At 51.5% G+C, this 19,146-nt stretch overlaps 2 protein-coding genes across 4 annotated transcripts in view; one reads left to right on the top strand and one right to left on the bottom strand.

Annotated features, from left to right (window-relative positions):
- Positions 1-535: 535 nt before the first annotated feature.
- Positions 536-7,215, top strand: LOC115500567 (2',3'-cyclic nucleotide 3' phosphodiesterase). 2 transcript variants are annotated; one of them, XM_030295073.1, is made up of 4 exons: positions 536-638; positions 1,832-2,501; positions 4,195-4,334; positions 5,707-7,215. In XM_030295073.1, exons 1-4 carry the CDS (start codon positions 636-638, stop codon positions 6,154-6,156), a joined length of 1,263 nt encoding a protein of 420 aa, XP_030150933.1. In that variant the 5' UTR covers positions 536-635; the 3' UTR covers positions 6,157-7,215. The 2 variants fall into 2 exon arrangements, with proteins under 2 accessions (XP_030150933.1, XP_030150934.1); XM_030295074.1 differs by lacking the exon at positions 536-638 and adding an exon at positions 711-806.
- DNAJC7 (DnaJ heat shock protein family (Hsp40) member C7) overlaps positions 6,238-19,146 on the bottom strand; it is a 29,213-nt gene continuing 16,304 nt past the window's right edge. Inside the window, exons 6-14 of one of the 2 annotated variants that reach the window (XM_030295075.2) lie at positions 17,435-17,553; positions 16,782-16,935; positions 16,085-16,249; positions 15,173-15,264; positions 12,016-12,089; positions 11,476-11,622; positions 10,861-11,013; positions 9,257-9,319; positions 6,238-8,816 (exon numbers count right to left, since the gene is read on the bottom strand). In XM_030295075.2, coding sequence (XP_030150935.1) covers positions 8,779-8,816; positions 9,257-9,319; positions 10,861-11,013; positions 11,476-11,622; positions 12,016-12,089; positions 15,173-15,264; positions 16,085-16,249; positions 16,782-16,935; positions 17,435-17,553 — 1,005 coding nt within the window. In that variant the 3' untranslated portion in view covers positions 6,238-8,778. The remainder of the gene's footprint in view (positions 8,817-9,256; positions 9,320-10,860; positions 11,014-11,475; positions 11,623-12,015; positions 12,090-15,172; positions 15,265-16,084; positions 16,250-16,781; positions 16,936-17,434; positions 17,554-19,146) is intronic. The other variant, XM_030295076.1, reaches the window with a different exon arrangement.

Raw genomic sequence — 19,146 nt, forward strand, 5'->3', positions numbered from 1 at the left:
TTATCCATCTGTCCCTTGGCTATTGCCATCCTTGTTCCATTTCTGCAGTCCTTGTAGGTGTTAGGGCTGACGTGACGCTAGCTAGGACCAGGCCCCGACTAGGGTGAGGCGAGTGAGGCATTTCAGATGCAATTTTTCATAAGGTGCCAAGAAACTCAGTAAGCGACATAACAGTATTTTAACATAATATTGTAAAACACACACAAATTAACGCAAACCCCCACGATGAATAAAATACCAAAATTTTAAATAAAGACAGGATCTGCCTTTGCCCTTGCACGACCCTGCCTCCCTGGCTTCACCCTAATCCCGCTGTGGGACCAGGGAAGGGTGACTGCCTCCCTCTTTCTAGAGCTCGGCTGGAACTCTGGAGGACACAGGTGCGCCGCGGCCCAGCTGGGCGCTGGGCGGCCGCTTCCTCCCGCGCGCAGTCAGTTTCAGGTTTCGATTCGCCGCGCCTGCGCCGAGAGTCCCGCCCCGGCCCGCCCCGGCCCGCCGCGCGCTCCGCCCCCCGGGCTATATAAGGCTGCTCCGCGGGGGTCGTGCCACCGCTGGGCTCCGTGTCCCTCCGCGCAGGCGGGCGGTCCCGGAGAGCTAGTGCCTGCCTAGGCGGCGACGGCGGCGCCCCCCTCATCATGGTGAGCGGGCGCGGGGAGGCGGGAGCGGAGGGAGCGGGCCGGGCCGGCGAAGTACCCTTACGGAAAACGGGAGTGTGGGGGGATTTTCGGGAGGAAGTGCCATGCAAATGAGCACTCGAAGTTCCGGAGTTGAGCTCTGGCTTTCTGGGCCGTGGAGTGCAGCCCGAGGTAGGGGAGACGCGAGCCGAGTGGGAGGGCGGCACGGCCGCCGCAGGAGGGCGGGTGCCGGGCGCCGCGGGAGCCGGGCAGACCGAGTCTGGGTCGGGGGTAGCGCGGGGTGGGCATTCCTCGCCTTCTCCGGCCCGCGGGCCTTGTCTGAGAAAAGCGAGGGCCAGCGCAGCGCTCGGAGTGCTGCTGCCTGGGGGCGGAGGCGCTGTGGGAGACCGCGTACCGCAACAAGTGTTACCACTTGTGGCTTTTAGCGGGGCGGGAAACAAGTGGCTCGGAGAGGTGCCGCTGACAAAGTGGTGGACAGAGCTGGACCCTGGACGCAGGTGCCCTGGACCGCGCGGTCCTGGGGCAGGCACAAAGACCACGACTTTGTGGGGGGGCCAAGGGCAGAGGAGGAGGTGGCAGGCGTGGTGAATGAGGCCCTTTGTGCGGCGCTCTCCTGCCCTGCCCCCCACCAGGCCTTCTGTGGGACCATTGTCCCCCCCCATCCCAGACAAGAGAGTATTATCTGTTGCTGCCCTTGTTCGGGGGAGGGAGGCAGTCTTTGGGTAACCCTTCTCCACCCCCACCCTCCTCTGCACACCCAGAGCCAGGGCAGCTGTGGCTTTGCCCAGACATAGCAGCCCCACCTCCAAAGAGGTCATCCTTAATAGGTGCCAGGAATATAAAATTAGGGTCCGCTCCTAGAACCACAGGCGCACACTTCACGCTTTCCCTTGAGAGGTGGCAGCAGTGGGGGATCCTTGAAGCTATAGCTCCAGCCGGAGGGAATTAAGAGTTGAGGAGCGCCCAGACAAGCTCTCCCCTCCCTCCTCTACAACCAGAAGCCTACGGCTACATACTATAGAGAAGGGAAAGGTCCGGGGCCGAGCTGCCGCTCGGCAGGGTGCCCGCAACCCCGGGGCTGCTTGTAACTCAGGGCTGGGAGCCCCGATTCGAAGGAGGCCAGAGACAAGGGGCGAGAGACTGGCGGGGTGGCCCCAGGCGAGCTGGCTGACTCTGCTCTTCCCCTCCTCACACAGAATAGAAGCTTCTCCCGAAAGAGCCACGCGTTCCTGCCCAAGATCTTCTTCCGCAAAATGTCATCCTCAGGGGCCAAGGACAAGCCTGAGCTGCAGTTTCCTTTCCTGCAGGATGAGGAGACGGTGGCCACACTGCAAGAGTGCAAGACACTCTTCATCCTGCGAGGCCTGCCGGGGAGCGGCAAGTCCACGCTGGCGCGGGTCATTGTGGACAGGTACCGCGACGGCACCAAGATGGTGTCTGCCGACGCGTACAAGATTAACCCCGGCATTCGAGGAGACTTCTCTGAGGAGTACAAGCGGCTGGACGAGGACCTGGCGGCCTACTGCCGCCGGGACATCCGCGTCCTGGTGCTGGACGACACCAACCACGAGCGGGAGCGGCTGGAGCAGCTCTTTGACATGGCCGACCAGTACCAGTACCAGGTGGTGCTGGTGGAGCCCAAGACGGCGTGGCGGCTGGACTGTGCCCAGCTCAAGGAGAAGAATCAGTGGCAGCTGTCGGCCGACGAGCTGAAGAAGCTGAAGCCGGGGCTGGAGAAGGACTTCCTGCCGCTCTACTTCGGCTGGTTCCTGACCAAGAAGAGTTCCGAGAGCCTCCGCAAAGCCGGCCAGGCCTTCCTGGAGGAGCTGGGGAACCACAAGGCCTTCAAGAAGGAGCTGCGACACTGTAGGTGGCAGGCTGGCCAGGGTGCGGGTGGTTAGCCTCATTCGCGAGCCTCCCTCGCTGGGCACGGGGTGCTGTGTGCCCGGGACCGCGTGGTGTCCCCGCGTCGGGAGCCGGCTGTGCCAGGCAGGTGGAGGCTCACCTGGTGTGAGGCACGGTGGGCTGTGGGGGGAGGCGCTCCCCAGGGCACCTCTCCTCTCACTGCTCCCTTCCTGCCCCCCCCCCCCCATAGAGACCACTGACCCTGTCTTCGGGCAGGAAACACAGACAGGAAGTGCATCAACATTTCGTATAACCTTAGAGGGAGGATCTGGTCCCGTTGTCTTCTAACTTGTTTTTAGCCGCAGAACCATCTTTTGAGATAAAGTATTCCACGGAGGGGGCGCCTGGCTGGCTCAGTGGGAAGAGCACCTGGCTTTTGATCTCAGGGTCATGCATTTGAGCCCCGTGTTGGGCGTAGAGATTACTAAAAATATAAACTTAAAATATTCCATGGAATCCTAAGCTGCCCAAAACTGACAGGACTATTGTGACCTCATTGAGGATGGGTCCCAGGTCTCAGGCTGGTTTCCCCCCATTTTGGACCATCTTTCTACTTGCAGTGTCCCTACCCATGTTTCTGTGTTACCACTCAGAGGCAGGGGATTTGTGCCTGCGCGTTGCTCAGAGACCCTTCTTGGCTCCTAAGGCTGGAATGCTGGGAAACCAGGGAGCCGTGGAGCCTACGGTGACATCGTCCAGGTGTGACCCCTGTGCCCGGAATGGCTTGGCAGAAAAGCACCGGCCAGGCAGGGCTCCTGGTTAGAGCTGGTGGCTGTGCCTTGGAGAGTGGCTGCCTCTTGAAACTGCTTTTACCGTTAAAAACTACAGTCCTTTTCTGCCTGCGACACAGCAGGAGAAATGTAATGGGCCTGCTCTCGGGTCTCCCTCCCCTGGGGAGGGTAAGCGACATCCTCGCAGGGACTAGACTCTGGGAGTAAATAGGACAGACCTAGTGACTCGGAAGCTAGCCACAGGCCTAGAGTCTGGAAATTGAAACCCCAGATACTCCAAGTCTCGCCTCGTAATATCTCTTCATATCCCAAGCATGGTCTCCTCCACCAAACAGGCCTGCAAGGTACATGCTCTGGTGACTTCTTGTCCAGGAAGCTCCGAGTGCAGTGGGGCCTGACTTGGAGTGACCCTGGGAAAATGGGTGTATAGTCACCCTGATGGTACTTGATAAAGACAGATAAGGGTCGATCACTTGCCCCAGGCTGAAGGGCTTGTGAGTGGGCTGGGATATTAATTATGCTCCGACTCCTTCCGTCATGCCGCACGGTTCCAACACTCCTTTGCCTTTCTACCCTATTTTTCATGACTTGCTTCCCTCTTTCAGACGTGTAGCTGCTGAAGCCGATTCCCTTGGCCTCTGCTGCCTGTCCCTGGGTTATAAGTGCCTTAGTTTTCAAATCTGGAAAAGAGCTATAAAAATCTGCATAACTAACGTGAAGTCAGGGAATTTAGACACCTTTTTGTAGCTCTGGCGTGGCTGTTTGACCACCTAGTAAATGAGTGAATTATCGTGGATTACTGAGGAACTTCTGTTTGATCTCCAGTTTGTTTTTTTTCCTCTTGAGCCTCCATGGCTGTGGTGACAGATGTCGGGATGGCCCCTGCTCTCCTGCCCTGACTGCCCCACTCTCTCTCCCTGCAGTTGTCTCTGGGGATGAGCCCAGGGAGAAGATTGAACTGGTCACCTACTTTGGGAAGAGACCCCCAGGCGTGCTGCACTGCACAACCAAGTTCTGTGACTACGGGAAGGCTGCTGGGGCAGAAGAGTATGCCCAGCAGGATGTGAGTGCCCCCCAGGGACACCCAGCTGAGGTGGGGAGAGGGCAGGGTCTCCTGGAGATGGGTGCCGGCTCAAGGCAGGGACCAGAAACCAGACAGCCTCTCAGAAGAAATGGCATCTCCTGCTCCCTTCACCCCTCCACAGGCTTAGTCACACAGATGTCACCTACCCTTTCTGGGGAGCACCCTCCTGCCCAGCACGCCACTGGCCTGTGCATTCACCCTGAAGGCCCGCCCACCAGAGCATTTTACTTTTGATGCCCGGCAGCAGACTTGTGCTCTGGCCTAAGCTTGTGTGGAGTCCCGAAGGCCAGGTGTCCCCTGCCCCCAGGGAGCCTGGTACTCTGACGTCCCTGTCCCCGGGTCCTAGGCCCGGTCTTGCCCTGGAGTAGGGCGCACGGAGGGATAGTGAGGCTTGTTGGCTTTGAGGTGCCAGACCCCTCCCTCCTGCTCTGCTGCCGCCCCCAGCCTCTGCCGTGTGGTCCTTACGCAGCAGGTGTCGCCCGGCCGCACGCTGCTGTCTCCAGCCTCCCCGGTGTCTCCCCTGCTCGTCTGCCTAGGTTGACGCGGCAGCCATCTTCCTGTTTATTGGTCTCCCCAACTTGCATTCTTTACTTTGGTTTGTGGTAGTGTTCTTGGCACCAAGCACAGCTGCATGAACGAATACGTAACATTGTCCACTACCATCCCAACCACTCATGCGTGTAACGGTATTTATTAAGCACCTGTTCTGCGCTAGACACAAGGGATTGTGAGCAAAACTGGAGACGTGTTTATGGTCAGTCGGGAAAGATGGCCTTTTTCAGAGAATCAGATATAACCAGACATGTAATCAGATGTAAACCAAGGTGTACGGGGTAGATTCTGGTTGAAGGCATTGACTTCTGGCCCCACCCTGTCCTCTGGGATATTGCCTGGGTACCAGGGTGGCTTATTACCAGGATGAACTGAATAGCAATGGCATTGGCACTTGTCACATGCCTGTTACTCTTCTAGAGTCTTCACCCAGATACTCCTTTAATCCAGGCACCGAGGTAGGTTCTAGTATCCCTGTTTTACAGGTGAATAAGCCAACACGGCAAGGTTAAACAGCTTGCTCGGAGCCCTGCAGCTGGTGGGCAGGGACAGGGGGATGCTGAGTTCAGGGAGTCTGGCTTCCAACTCCGCCCATGTCTGGCACCTCTGGTACCTTGGCTTTGTCACATTAGCCTGAACGGTGTCCGTAGAAAGATGTCCTCCTGGAACACACGGGCTGCGTGCGGCTTTCCCCCCAGGGCTCGGCTGCCTCGTGCTCACCTCTGTCAGGTCCATCCTTGGTCAGCTGTCCACCGCAGGGGCCACCACCTCCAGCTTAGCTGTCGTCCTCTCCCCACAGGTGGTGAAGAAATCCTACGGCAAGGCCTTCACGCTGACTGTCACTGCCCTCTTCGTGACGCCCAAGACTGCCGGAGCCCGGGTGGAGCTGAGCGAGCAGGAGCTGCCGCTGTGGCCAAATGACGTGGACAAGCTGTCCCCCTCTGACAGCCTGCCCCGGGGCAGCCGTGCTCACATCACCCTCGGCTGCGCGGGGGACGTGGAGGCCGTGCAGACGGGCATTGACCTCCTGGAGATTGTGCGGCAGGAGAAGGGGGGCAGCCGAGGCGAGGAGGTGGGTGAGCTACACCGGGGCAAACTCTACTCCTTGGGCAGCGGGCGTTGGCTGCTGAGCCTGGCCAAGAAGATGGAGGTCAGGGCCATCTTCACGGGGTACTACGGGAAGGGCAAACCTGTGCCCACGCACGGCAGCCGCAAGGGGGGTGCCTTCCAGTCCTGCACCGTCATCTGAGTGTCCTTGCTGCGGTCAGCCCCTTGCTCCTTACAGGGAGAGCGGGGAGAGGGAAGCATGCCTTCTGCTTCATCTTTAAGATTTTTTTTTTTTACTCAAAGTTAACCTTCTTGTAACTTTTTAAAAACTTGTAACTTTTCTTGCCCACCCTCGTCCCGCTAATGCCCAAGCTTTCAACACAAGGTGGGGTAGGAGGCACCATTCAGGAACCCAGAGCAAAGCTGCCCAGGCTGAGCCAAGCTGGGCCTGGAACTGCAGCCACAACCCCGAGCCCAGCTGCCTGTTACTGGTTCCCCTGCCCCTGCCCAGAGCTGGCCAGCGGGGTGGAGGGGGTCACCTCAGAGCTGCAGGTACCTAGAGGGCGGTCACTGCGGCTGTGGGAAACCGGCGATGGATTCAGGGTGGGGGGGAAATCCCTGGGCTTAGACCCTGGATCTTAATCATTGCAGCCCCAGGAAGTCTGCGGCTTTTTACCAGAGTAGAAAAAGGGGTGTACGTCCCACCTTTGGCTCTAAGTGCCTGTCCTCTCCTCCTCCACACTGTAACTAGGGAACAGTTGGATAAGTAGGGGAGAAAAGAGAACAGTAAGCAACAGCCACTCCCGGATGGCCACAGGGCTTCCCCCTTCCTGGGATGGGGACGGGCTGGCCATCCTTTCCAGCGGTGTGGCTCTGCTGTGGGGATGGGGAGATCAAAGCCAGAGAAAGTACCTCGGTGGGGAAGCTCCAATCTTGCTGTCTGCCCAGCCCAACTTGCCTCCTTAATGCCTCTGCAGGCCCATGTGCCTCCTCCAAAGGGCGTCAGTTGGTGGGGACCAAGAGCCAGTGGGGTGCACGCCTGGCTGTTAAGGGCCAAGCCCTGCCTGGTGCCTCCGGGAAGGGGTTTGGAACATCGGTGCCTGTGCTGCGGTTCCTGGGGTGCCCTCTGCTGCCCCCTGCTCAGTAATAGGGCCTTGCTCATTGAGTTGTTACTGGACGAAAGTGCTCGAGTTACTATCCTGGCTTTGCCCAACCTCAGTGACTTGTAAGACTGACAGTGAAATAAACCGTGTTAATCTTGGCCGCGTGCAGTCTCTCTCACCCCTTCTGTGCCCAGCTCAGGCCTCCCTGGGGCCGGGGTTGGCGTATCAGGACTGGCTTTGTCCCGCAGCGTGGGGCCATCGGTCCTGTCTCCCCTCTGCTGGCCGGGCACAGCTGTGGTGAGGCTGGGCAGCTGAACAGTGTTGGCTTTCATGAGGAGGCAGAACGGAGAGAGGCTGATCTTAGATGGGCACAGAAAGTGGGGGCTGCCTGGGTCTGAGGGACATGGAGTGGAGCCTGTCTCCCCCACTGACTGCAGCAGTGGGGCCACAGGTGTGCCAGCCCAAAGCAAGGAGAGGGCCTTCCCAGCAAGACCCACGGTCCCTAGCCTGGGTCCCTCAGTCCTCTAGGGACGGGCCACCCTTAAACACAAGGCAACACCTGACACTGAGGAGTTTTGTACAGGCCAGTAGGAGCTTATCAGGCCTACCTCGGGCATCCTGTCACCATGGCCTCGGCGACAAAGGGGGAAGACTGGAAAGAGAGGGGCAGGGGCTCAGAAGGAAGAGAAGCGTAAGTTACCTGTTTGGTCCACAGTCTTTCCCCAGCCATCGCTACTACCGAAGCGCCAAAAGTCTAAGCTTCAGCCAAAGTCTCAAGTGTCTCTGCCTGGAGCTCCTAGAAAGATTACTTGCAACAAACACTAAACTTGACCCGGATAGCAGGACCCTGACCACTGTTTCCTTCCCCAGTTTGCCTCCCACACAGAAAGGGACACCAGTGGAGAAAGTGAGGAGTATATGCTAAGAATGCTGTCTCTAAGCACGTGAGTTTAACATCTGTGTCCCAGGAGCTGCATGTCCCACCTGGAATGGGCCTGGGGGTCAGGGAGGCCAGGATTTTGTCCTGGTCCCCAGCTCCCTTAGCCTACACTGGCAATAGGACAGCAAGGGGGTCTGGGTCAGCCCAGCCACGTTCCATGTGAGCTCTGGACACACACAGCCTCTGGTGATTTGTGGTGGCCCTTACATCAAATAAACCCGTTCTCTGAACTCAACTTCCCCATGACTGACATCAGGCTGGGCCCAACAACATACTCAGGGCCTGCTGGGTACTCACATGCTCAACAGGTTTGGGAGAGGCGGCCAGCATCCCATTGCCATCAGGCCCTAGGTGCCCACATCCCCTGTGGGGCAGCTTGCTGAGCCTAAAATCCATGCCAGCACCAGCTCCGTGCTGGGGGCTCAGCTTCTGGCCCACCGAGTCTGAAGTGACACAAAGCAGCTGCCAGAGCAAAGTGCCAGAAAGGGTCAAAACATTTTATTCTCTTAATTTTTTTTTCTTTTTTAATAAAGTTAAACAGTAAAACAAAAATTCACAAGCTGCCTCCCTGTCCACCCCCCGCCTCCCTCCCCTCCCCGCAGTCTTCGGCGCTGGCTCCCTCTCCTTCCCCCCACTCACACAGACACAGGGCATCCAACTAAGAAAACGAAACTGCTCTAAGGATGGGGAGATGAGATGAAGGGAGGAGGTGAACTGTGCCCACGTTCAAGGTTACATTGAGCAAGTCTCCACTTTCTGGGTTCTGGATGGTTTCCTCTCCTTAGCCAAATTGAAAAAAGAAATTCCCTGGACCAGATGCTGTAAGGGAAAAGAAGGGCTTGTTAGTTGAATCTGTGTGGGAAGATCACTTTGCTCTGATTATGGGAAAGTCTTCAAGGGCTGCTTCAAGTTCAAACAGAAAAGCTGCCAAGTCAATCAACAGCCTGGGCCTGGGGGTATAAGGGGAGCAGGTGAGCAGCTGTCTGTGCAGCTTCTAACCTTCACTCTTGGAGAGGCCCTGGTACTAGACCGCGTGAACTACCCCCTGGCCCTGCAGAGGTGTGGCACCAATGGTCCCGAGGCATGGTGCACCCAGGAACTTCCCTACCGCCATCCTCAGCAGCACCTGTGTGGATCGGTACCCTGCTGGATGGGGGTTCTGTCACCTCTACTTAAGGGCCCCCCTGACTCTCCCATAGCGGGGAGCTGCATTATGGGCCTGTGATCTGGAAGCTCCCAAGAGCAGCGGGCATACCCACCTTCAAAGCTGAAGCCCCCAGGACCGCCAAAGAATGCCTTGAAGATATTGTTTGCGTCAAAATCTGTGCAGCAAAGTGAGAAACAGGGAAGGGGCAAAAGGTGAACAAGTTAGACCTGTCTGAAAAGGAACTTAGGATGACATGGCAGATGGGCCCCCAAGCTTTCCCAGACACACCCCTCACCTCCTTTCCCTAAAGTCATTGACGGGGGTGGGCACACGTATCCCCACCCCCCATGCCTAATCCCACTCCTGGGACATGTTCCCTACTCCTTCCCAGCGCAAACCTGAAGGAAAGCTTTCTTCACCTCCACCTACTTTGCTGGACCTTCTTCACAACAAGTGGGATGCCATTTGCACTTACATAAGACTTTCCTCACACTGTCTCTCTATAATGCTGGGCTGCTACTGAAAAGGCTAAAATCTATCACTTCAGTGCTACCAACACTAAATGTAAGAGTAAGTTCTAAGATTTACTGTATTCATTTGATTCCATGCTGTCTAGACTAAATGCCAGAAAAAAAGCGCCATGGCTTATGAAGCACCTACTAGGTGCCAGTCGTGGTGCTCGGTACTCTGCATGCCTTACATCATCCCCAGTTTATACTCAACAAAACCAGGTAGGAGCTCAAGTAACTTGCTCAAGATCACGTGGCCAGTGAAGGCAATAGAACTGAACATTCCAACTCCTGCCTGACTCCAGTACTGTGCCCTCATCACCAGGCCACAGCAGGTCTGCTGCCCCTACCCGCGCCTCCGTTGCTAAAGCCCACAGAGGACGCATCTCCATCAGTTGATCCAGCAGGCACATTGTATCCAGATGCAAATTCTTCCTTGCCTCTCTGTATCTGCTCATCTTGGGCCCCCTAGCTCAGGTAATGGCTCCATCCAGTCAGCCGTCCAAAGCCACTCAAGTTCATCCTTCCCCTCTTCCAACACAGACAGGAATCAAGCCCTGCCCTCCCACTGTGCCCTCCGATTCTCTCCCCCTTCACCGCACCAAAGCGCCTCTCCTCACCGCCACCACAAATATTCTGCCACCTAACTCTGGTTCATAGTTCCCCTACTTAGGATCCTTCAACAGTGGGGGAAACTTCTAACCAACAGGAAAAAAACCCGTATTGCCTACTCTAGCCCCTGCAGGGGGATCCAGCTACTCTGGGGCTTCATGCCTTAGTACCCCCTGCCTCAAACACCCTCTATTCTTCTACATTCAGCCCCTTACAGCTCCCCAACGGTATTATTTCTGCACTTCCAAGCCTTCCCTTGCTAGTGCTTATGTCCTCTGCACCCTGGGCACCCACTACATTTGACTGTACTTGTCGGGATTTCACACCCAGGGGTCAGAGGTCAGAAGTGGCTTGTGGGCCAGTTTGCAAAACCCTAGACTGGGTTCTCAGAGCACAGGGAACCTGTTTGATTCACCTTTGTTATTTCCAGCACCCATCACAGTGCCTCACACGTTACAGGTATTTATCTAGGGTGTGCCTTACAAATCACTATGCATCACTAGCTACTATATAGATTCCCCATTGGAGTGTCTTAAGAAAAATTCTAAAGATCCACACTGGTCAGGTTCGTCCCAGGCTGCCCCAACCAACTCACCACCCATATTCATGCCCTCCTCATCCAGGTCCTGTCCACTGTCATAGCGAGTCTTTTTTTTGGGATCAGAGAGGATGGTAAAAGCTTCTCCAACTTCCTTGAACTTTTTCTCCTCCTCCTTCTGAACTTCGGCACTGGCTCCACTGTGCCGATCTAACGGAAGAGTATAGGAAGAACTCAGGGTCACAAGAAAATAAAAGTTGAAGAGAAAGACCACTTTATGTCCAATTTTAGAATTTGGTACTTCCAAAATTTGGAGGGTATGGAACTTAGCAACACCTTATTACCTATCAGCTGAAGGGCCAGAAACTTTCTTCCTTTTAAAAGTTTATTTATTTTCAGAGAAAGAGGGAGGGAGAGGGGGAAAGAGAGAGCAGGTAAGCACAGGGTAGAGGCAGAGAGGGGAGAGAGAGAATCCTAAGCAGGCTCCGTGCTGTCAGACTGGAGCTTGAGGCGGGGCTCAATTCCATGAACTGCAAGATCACGACCTAAGCCGAAATCAAGAGTCAGATGCCCCATCAACTAAGCCACCCAGGTGCCCCAAGAGCTGGGAACTTTCTGGACCGAGTCCTGGTTCGTTCTTCCCACCAAGTCCCCTCCCCACACCCACTCTACCTGGATGGTGCATCAAGGCCCGTTTCCGGTAAGCTTTTTTGATCTCATCCTCAGAGGCATTCTTGTCCACTCCCAGAATTTTGTAGTAATCTTTCCTCTTACTCTTCTTCAGTTCCAGCTGTGCATTTTTTAGGAGCTGTTTGTGTTCTGGAAGGAGACATCTAGAGTCAATGGACAAATCTGACTCTGGTTTCCCTTACTAACCCAGATGCCTTGCAGTCAGAAGCCTTGTTAACCATACATACCCGGTGCTTTTATGGTGTTTTCTTTCTGAAGATTAAAAAACAAATCTACTCATACTTCAGTTCTGCACATCAGCCTCATTACACATAAAAGGAAGTAAAAGCGATAGGATATAGGGCCAGAAAATAAGTGCCTTGTCCTGCACTTGGGGTCTCTGTTAATTTCTTCCTGGCTGGTGATCAAATAAGCCCCAGGTATGTCCCTGATCCGTGAATCAAACTACTCCTATGTCCAGTTTTAGGGCCTATGAGTAAGACCTCACATTTCCCTGAGAAACAGGCTCTCAAACACCTTTACCTTTTGTTTTCTCCGTCTGATACACTTTTTCATAGTCCCGCACTGCTTCCTCATACTGTTCTGTGTCCATGTAACTGAAAAGGAAATACAGGGCGGTCCATCAACATAAATAGCAATCACCTTCAGTATCACTCTGGGAGAAGAGGCACGGCTCAAGCAAGAGACACACACTTTCGGTTGAGATGCTTCATGAAACAGGAATCCTTAAGCTAGCTGTGAGAAAAAATTAACTACCAGTTCCTCAAGTAAAAAGAGACAGGTCTCATGCCACTTGCACCCAACCAGCGAAGTGATACTCTGCTTTGAGCAGAAAGCAACTAGGGGGAGAAAGTTCCTTCTGATTTCAGAGCCACCAAAAGGCATCTGGATTGCCACAGGACAAGGCAATGTGAAGGCTCCTACTTGACTGATTACTTGGGATTAAAATGCAAGAGAAAAAGATCATGAAGTGAGAGCGGTGAATATGGAAAAGCTTTGAAACCTGCAGTGCCATAAACATGCAGGGCCAGCTCCAATCCAGAGTACAAGTGGGATTAGTGAGCCACTAGAAGGATCAAGTTCAAGATGGTGGCTGCTGGCAAATGCCTCCACTAAGACTAATCAATCTGAGAGATGGAGGTAAGTGAGAGAAAAAGGAGACTCTAAACGCAGGCTTGCTTTTATTTCAGGAGTGTAGAAGAAAGGCGGGGGGGGGGGGGGGCTGCCCCAAGATGGGCGGAATCTAACTTGAAAGGCTGATTGTCAGACCTGTTAAGACCTTCTTTTCCACAGAAGCAAAGTGGCATTTTCCATGTCCCGATGAGATCACTGGTGCCAAGACTGGCCTACCGATTAAACAGACTGTGTAGGAGTTCCAGAGACAGATCCCATCGGCTGGGGAGCAGGAGTGACTGTGCGGCACAGCTAGCTGCTGCCCAACAAAGACCAAGTTTACTACACTGCCACCACACATCCCATCTTTGCAAACATCAGAGCCCCAGTGGGCTTAGAGGCCAGAGCAGAGGGGTGCTGCTGATGTGGCTGGCAAGACAGAGCCCAACTTCTTAGGCATCTCTGATTTTCTGGCAACATCTTGATTTACAATTTTAATTAAACAATGGTGACAAAAACCAGTGCCCTGTGGACACTGGGCACAAATGTTACCAGGAGCTCAGAGAACCCATTTACAGCATGAAGAGTAATATAAGCTGATGGTCCCAGGTGTAGAATGATCTGTCAAATAAATAACCTTAATGAACTTTCAATGCCCTTTTGGAATGTATTAAACAAGCTTGTATTATAATGATTTACATTTTTACTTAATGTGTTTTTTAAATTCAAGGACATCTTTCCATTTAAATTTTTTTTCTATTGTCATACACCTGAAACGTTACAACACTGTATGAAAACTATACATCTATTTTTTAAAAAGTATTTTTTTTTAAGTTGAAGAAAATGCAGAGAAGTAGAGCTTTAGGGAAAATGGGAAACTGCAATGCATGATGGGAGATGTAGCAGAAATCTGGCATCTCCCCGTCTTTAGAGATAAGTTGAGGTAGCAGTCAGGACTCTGGTAAGGGTTTGGCCTGAACTAATCTCCACTACTTCATGTCAGTCCCAGCTGCTTGAGGGGACTGTTTGCCAAGTTCTTGGCCAACTGTGCCCCAAAGTGCACGCTGTGCCCCGTGGTGGGATCTCAAAGGCAGAGCCACTCAGAGGACAGTTCTGTTTCTACCACAAAGATAAGCTGTCAGTTGTCTGATTAAAGCCATTTGATTTTTCTTTATTGAACACATATCAAGATAGAATTGTCCACCCCTCTATCTTGCTAACAAACCAAGAATATTCTCTCCCCATTCTCTGTTCAAACACAGCAGAGTATCCACTGAGTTGACACAGTGTCATATATATAGCCACCCCCGCCCCACTAGACGCTTAGGGGATTCTCCTTGTTTGCTCTTTCAGATAACATCACAGTAAACGTGCACATAGCATTCTGGATCTGTTAACATTAGTCTTTAGCTGGATCATAGGGTACTTGCTGTCTTCCAAAGCTTCCATGTTTGCCTGCCAGCAGTTTGCAAACATGAGATGATAGACAGCTAGTTTCAAGATCTATAATACAATTTTGTGTACGTTTCTGTTTGATAGACTTACTCATCTACTTAGAAATCCACTTGGAAAAAAAAAAAAAAGCACCACATACAGGAGCACTTTTCCTGCTTTCAAAAAAAGTGGATCATTTTGGGAAAACTAAAAGGGAGGCAGGCCACACCCTGCACCAATGAGACTGAGGAGCTTGAAGAATGAAGGGCTCATCAGGCATCAGTAGCAGCACCTCTTTGGATGTGACATTTCAGGACAAGGAACGGAATGAACGAATGCTGGAGAATTAGTATACAACAAATAGGTCTTCCTTCTGGAATTTTAAGATAGAATTGTTCTTCTCTGTCTGGGAAATAATCTGAAATAAGAAGAAATGGATTTGGGGGAGGTGTCTCCTAGCCCTTGCTAAGGTTCCTGTCTGCAGAAAAGAGTCTGGTGGGTCCAAGAGTAAGAAGGACATGTAAGCTGGGGAGCACCCCGATTCTAAAGGCGAATCCGGGCACTAGATCTAGGCAGGCACATCCTGGCTCATAAGTCTCCAAGTCACAGAGGTATTTCAAAAAGGGTTTCCTTATACTGCTGGGAGGCTGAGCCAGCTTAAACTCCTTTCTGTCTTCTGTAACCCGGAACAAACAGGAGAAGCAGAACTCTCAACTGTCTCTGTCTTCCTCTTTCAAACAACATACATTCATTCGACAAAACATTTATTGAGTGAGCACCTACTGTGTGCCAAGCACTGTGCCAAGTTAGAGCAAAAGTGTACAATACAAAATACAATCTCCAAAGGAAATGGATTTAAACTTTAACAAAAGGAATTTGGGTCAGGCATCAGAGGAAACTTACTGACCGTGAGGGGCGTAAGACACAGGCATGGGAGACTGAGGGAGCTGTGCAATCTCCTCGGCTGGAGGTCTATAAAGAGAGTCTAGGGCTGGAACAATCCCACCTAGAGGCAGGGGGAAGGACCAAATGACCTCACAACATCCCTGGGGCTGCTTCAGCATCCATAACGCAATCCCCCTGGCAGGCCGGCAGCAACTCCCTCTTCCCCTCACCCTCCAGCACCACTTACCACTGAGCTCTTCTCAAGTAGGCTTTTATATAAGTGTCATCGAGCTTCACTGCATTTGTGCAGTCTTCTATTGCACCATCTAGTTTCCTAAGCTTCAGGAGAGAGAGAGCAGTCATACTTCACACCTTCGGTGACTGAGGGAGCCCAGAAGCTGTGAGCACGGCTTCACAATTCTAAGAGGATCAGTCATACCAGGCCCCTGTCACACTCATTTCTGGTCACTGAGATAGCCCTCCAGTATCTCAGAGGGCTACGGACACCGGGTTCAAAACTGGTTTCTCTTCTAAGGGATGGAAGCCAGGCACACTTATGGGCAAGGATAAGCCACCTCTGCCATTCCAGGGTGGTGCCCAAACACGACATGGAAATAGTAAGGGTGGTTCCTGCCCTCCACTCTCCAAAAGGCTAACTACAGGAGTAAGAATCACTGATTTCTGACCACTGGAACGCTACAAGAGCAAGAGCTTGCTCTGGTTTCTCGTGGTATGCAGCACTGCAGCGGGCGCTCAGACCATTTTCAGCTGAGCATGCTGGACAAAAAAAACTAAGCCTGCTTCATACTCTAATTTCCTCCAAATCACTCCCGAGAAAGCCACAATCACTTGCTTTGGCAAAAAGCAGCAACAATATTTGCTTAAAAAATTATCCCAAAGCCTCTAGCCATTCCCTTAGTGAAAGGAAGGGATCTTGAGGAAGACCAGATAGGAATATCCTTCCCAGCTGTCCCTCAAGTGCCCTGAAATCCTAGGAAAAAGGTAAAAGCTTGCTTCTCAAAAGGAAGTTCCTAACAAGCTGAGATCTCAACCAAAACCACTATTCTCCTTTCGTGTGGCTTGTCCTTATTAAGCAGACTCCCCAAGATGCCCCTTAAACATATCTCCATGGGCCCCAAGACCCAGACCGAGTGCTTACCTTGGAATTAACCGTACCCCGATTACAGTAGAGTTTAGCATTTGTTTTTATATTGTTAGGGTCTATCCCCAGGGCTTCTGTGTACAGTTCATAGGCTAGCTTGTAATTTCCTTCTTTAAATGCTTTATTCCCATCTTCTTTCTTTGCTTTAAGTGCTTTGGCATTCTACAGGGAAAAGCAAAGGGAGGTTAGTTCACATCCAGGAAATCTCAGACCACCATACAGAGAGGCCCGAGTCTATTTTCAATTTCTCAGATCCCTGTTGTTTAGCATCTTACAGATCCTTATCCCCCTCCCCTCCAACCCCACCACCTAGGCTATTCGCTGTTCACTAGTGCTTCCTACGGAGTGGACAGGGGAAACCAAGATTTACAAGAGAATACCAATGAGACCTGTGTCACCCAGGGTTTACCTCCACTTCCCAGAATAAGCATTACTATTTTTTCTTTACTGAGGGAAGAAGAAAAAAAACACACCTAGTATTAGGAGGATCATATATGATCACATCTGCCTTTAGGCAAATAAAAGTAGTTCTGAAATAATTTCTAAGGAAAGGACCAAGCATCCTGGCAAGGTGGAAAAAGCATGTCCAGCATGCTCACATTTCATGTGGTCCTAGAATCTTCTATTTGTGACTTTCTTAAAGGCTCAAAAAGGAAGCTTTCTTTCCTACTCAGATGTGGGGCCTAGAACTTACTCTGCAAGCCACGCAGGCCTTCTCATGGTCAGGAGCCATCCTGAGAGCCTGTACAAAAAACTGAACCGCCTTCTCAATACAATCTTCATAATAAAGGCAAAGACCTCGTACGTACAGAGCATCTGCGTTGGTTGAATCCATTCGTAGAATGTCACTGCAATAGCCGTAAAGGGACATGCTCAGCTGTGGTTTGGATCTCTCCACCAACGCTAACATTTGTGATTACTATAGCCAGTTTTTCTCCTGACCATGTGTCTAGTATGGAAGTATCCAAAGGTAGACAGATCCCAATACCTTCCCCAAATAAACCACCTACATTTATCTCTAATACACTTCACGCATCTCAATCTTTATTAGAACAGTGATTGGTAAATTACAGCCCACAGGACCAAATCCTCCCTGCTACTGTTTATGTAATAAAATTGTATTGAAACCTACCCACATCATCCACTTATCTATCATCGATGGCCACATCTGCACTATAGTGGCAGAGGTGAACAGTTGCAACAGAGACCATATGACCTGCAAAGGACTGATCAGCCCAAGCTGGCCTACCTACAGGACATATGGTAGCTCCTGCTGTAGAGAGCTGCCAGACGGCACCTGTCTAGTGGTATCTGGTGTGTCAAGGCCGAACTGGCCCGACTTCATACCTGGCCACAGACTGTGCTTCCGGATAACGACCTAGCATTGCTAAACATTCTGCTTTGAGGATTTTGAAGCGATGGCAGGCAGGGGCAAATTCTAGGGCACGGTCCATGCAGAAAACAACCTATGGGGAGAAGGAAAGCAAATAACTCTCTTCATTCTGGACTCTACAGAAACATCTTCATTTTAGTTTCGCCACAGGCAACAAACAGATTCAAAGGAAAGTGATATCAGAGTTTAGGAAAATATCTAAGTCATTTGATTAAACCACTGAAACAAGGAGAGCAGGTGATCCAAACGATAATGATGACAGCAAACATTAAGTACTTTATATACTGACCCACTTAATGCTCACCAGAATTTTATACAGTAATTTCATGAAGTTCCTTATTTTGTTAATGAGAAACTAAATGAAAATGCAGAAATAAAGTAATGTGTTCAAGGTCAACAAAGCTAGTAAGTGATAGAAACAGGATTGGGTCTCACACTGAGACTCCAGAGCCTGTAACTGTAATCACCATGCTAAGCTGCCTCCACACTGAATCATATCCAGTGACTGTGGTCAGAATCACATTCTGCTAATGTAGACTCATTTGCTACTCTGCCTAACTCACCATGTTTAGCCTATTATGTAAGACAAGGATACCCCAAATAACCTGATGTAGACTCATTACTCCTTGTATGATCAGAATGGCTCACAGTTCCTTCCTCCCTGTGCCACGAGCCTCATGTCTCACTGAGTACCCTGGTGGCCACCCTTCCACTTCTATCTTAGTACAGAAATATACCAATAAAATGGCGTATTTTAAATGGTCCTAATAGACTTAATCAGAGTACTGCACCCAACATGTTGCTACACAAACTAAAAGGCAAGTTTCTTTCTCTCTCACACACGCACATGGCTGGGATTACTTCAATCTTTCAGCTTGATAAAGACTCTCCATGTATTCCCATTTTCTCTTTAAAAAAAATTTTTTTTAAACTTTATTTTTGAGAGAGACAGAGCATGAGCAGGGGAGGAACAAAGAGAGAGGGAGACACAGAATCTGAAGCAGGCTCCAGGCTCTGAGCTGTCAGCACAGAGCCCAACGTGGGGCTTGAAGTCACAAACCAAGAAATCAGGACCTCAGCCAAAGTTGGACGTTCAACCAACTGAGCCACCCAGGTGCCTCCCCGTTTTTTTTTTAATGTTTGTTTATTTCTGAGACAGAGAGAGAGCGCAAGCAGGGGAGGGGCAGAGAGGGAGACACAGAATCCGAAGCAGGCTCCACGTTTTGAGCTGTCAGCACAGAGCCCGAAGCGAGGCTCGAACTCACGGACTGTGAGATCACGACCTGAGCAGAAATTGGTGCCCCCCGCCCTCACCCTTTTTCTCTTTTCAGAAGTTTGTTCTCTGAGCTTTCAGTTTTGGGTTAGCTGCTATTCCTGGGAGATCCTTGCTGAATCACCTTCTTGTCCAGTAATAAATGACCCAAAGGAGAAATGTGGAATTAAGGGACACCCATTTCCTCTCAGAATCTGGCCCTGGGGATCAGGAAGAGATGAAGTCTGAAAACTCAGAAGCAGAAATAGGACTAATTCCAGCAAACAGGCAACTGGTTAGACATTCATATAATGGGATGCTACATGCCTCTAAAATATAATAAAGACGTTCTCCATATATTAATAAAGATTTCAAGGTCTAAGTGGGGGAGGGGGGAAAACAAAAGGTATAGAA

Source organism: Lynx canadensis, chromosome E1 (assembly GCF_007474595.2).
Source record: "Lynx canadensis isolate LIC74 chromosome E1, mLynCan4.pri.v2, whole genome shotgun sequence".
In the NCBI taxonomy this organism is placed as follows: Eukaryota; Metazoa; Chordata; class Mammalia; order Carnivora; family Felidae; genus Lynx; species Lynx canadensis.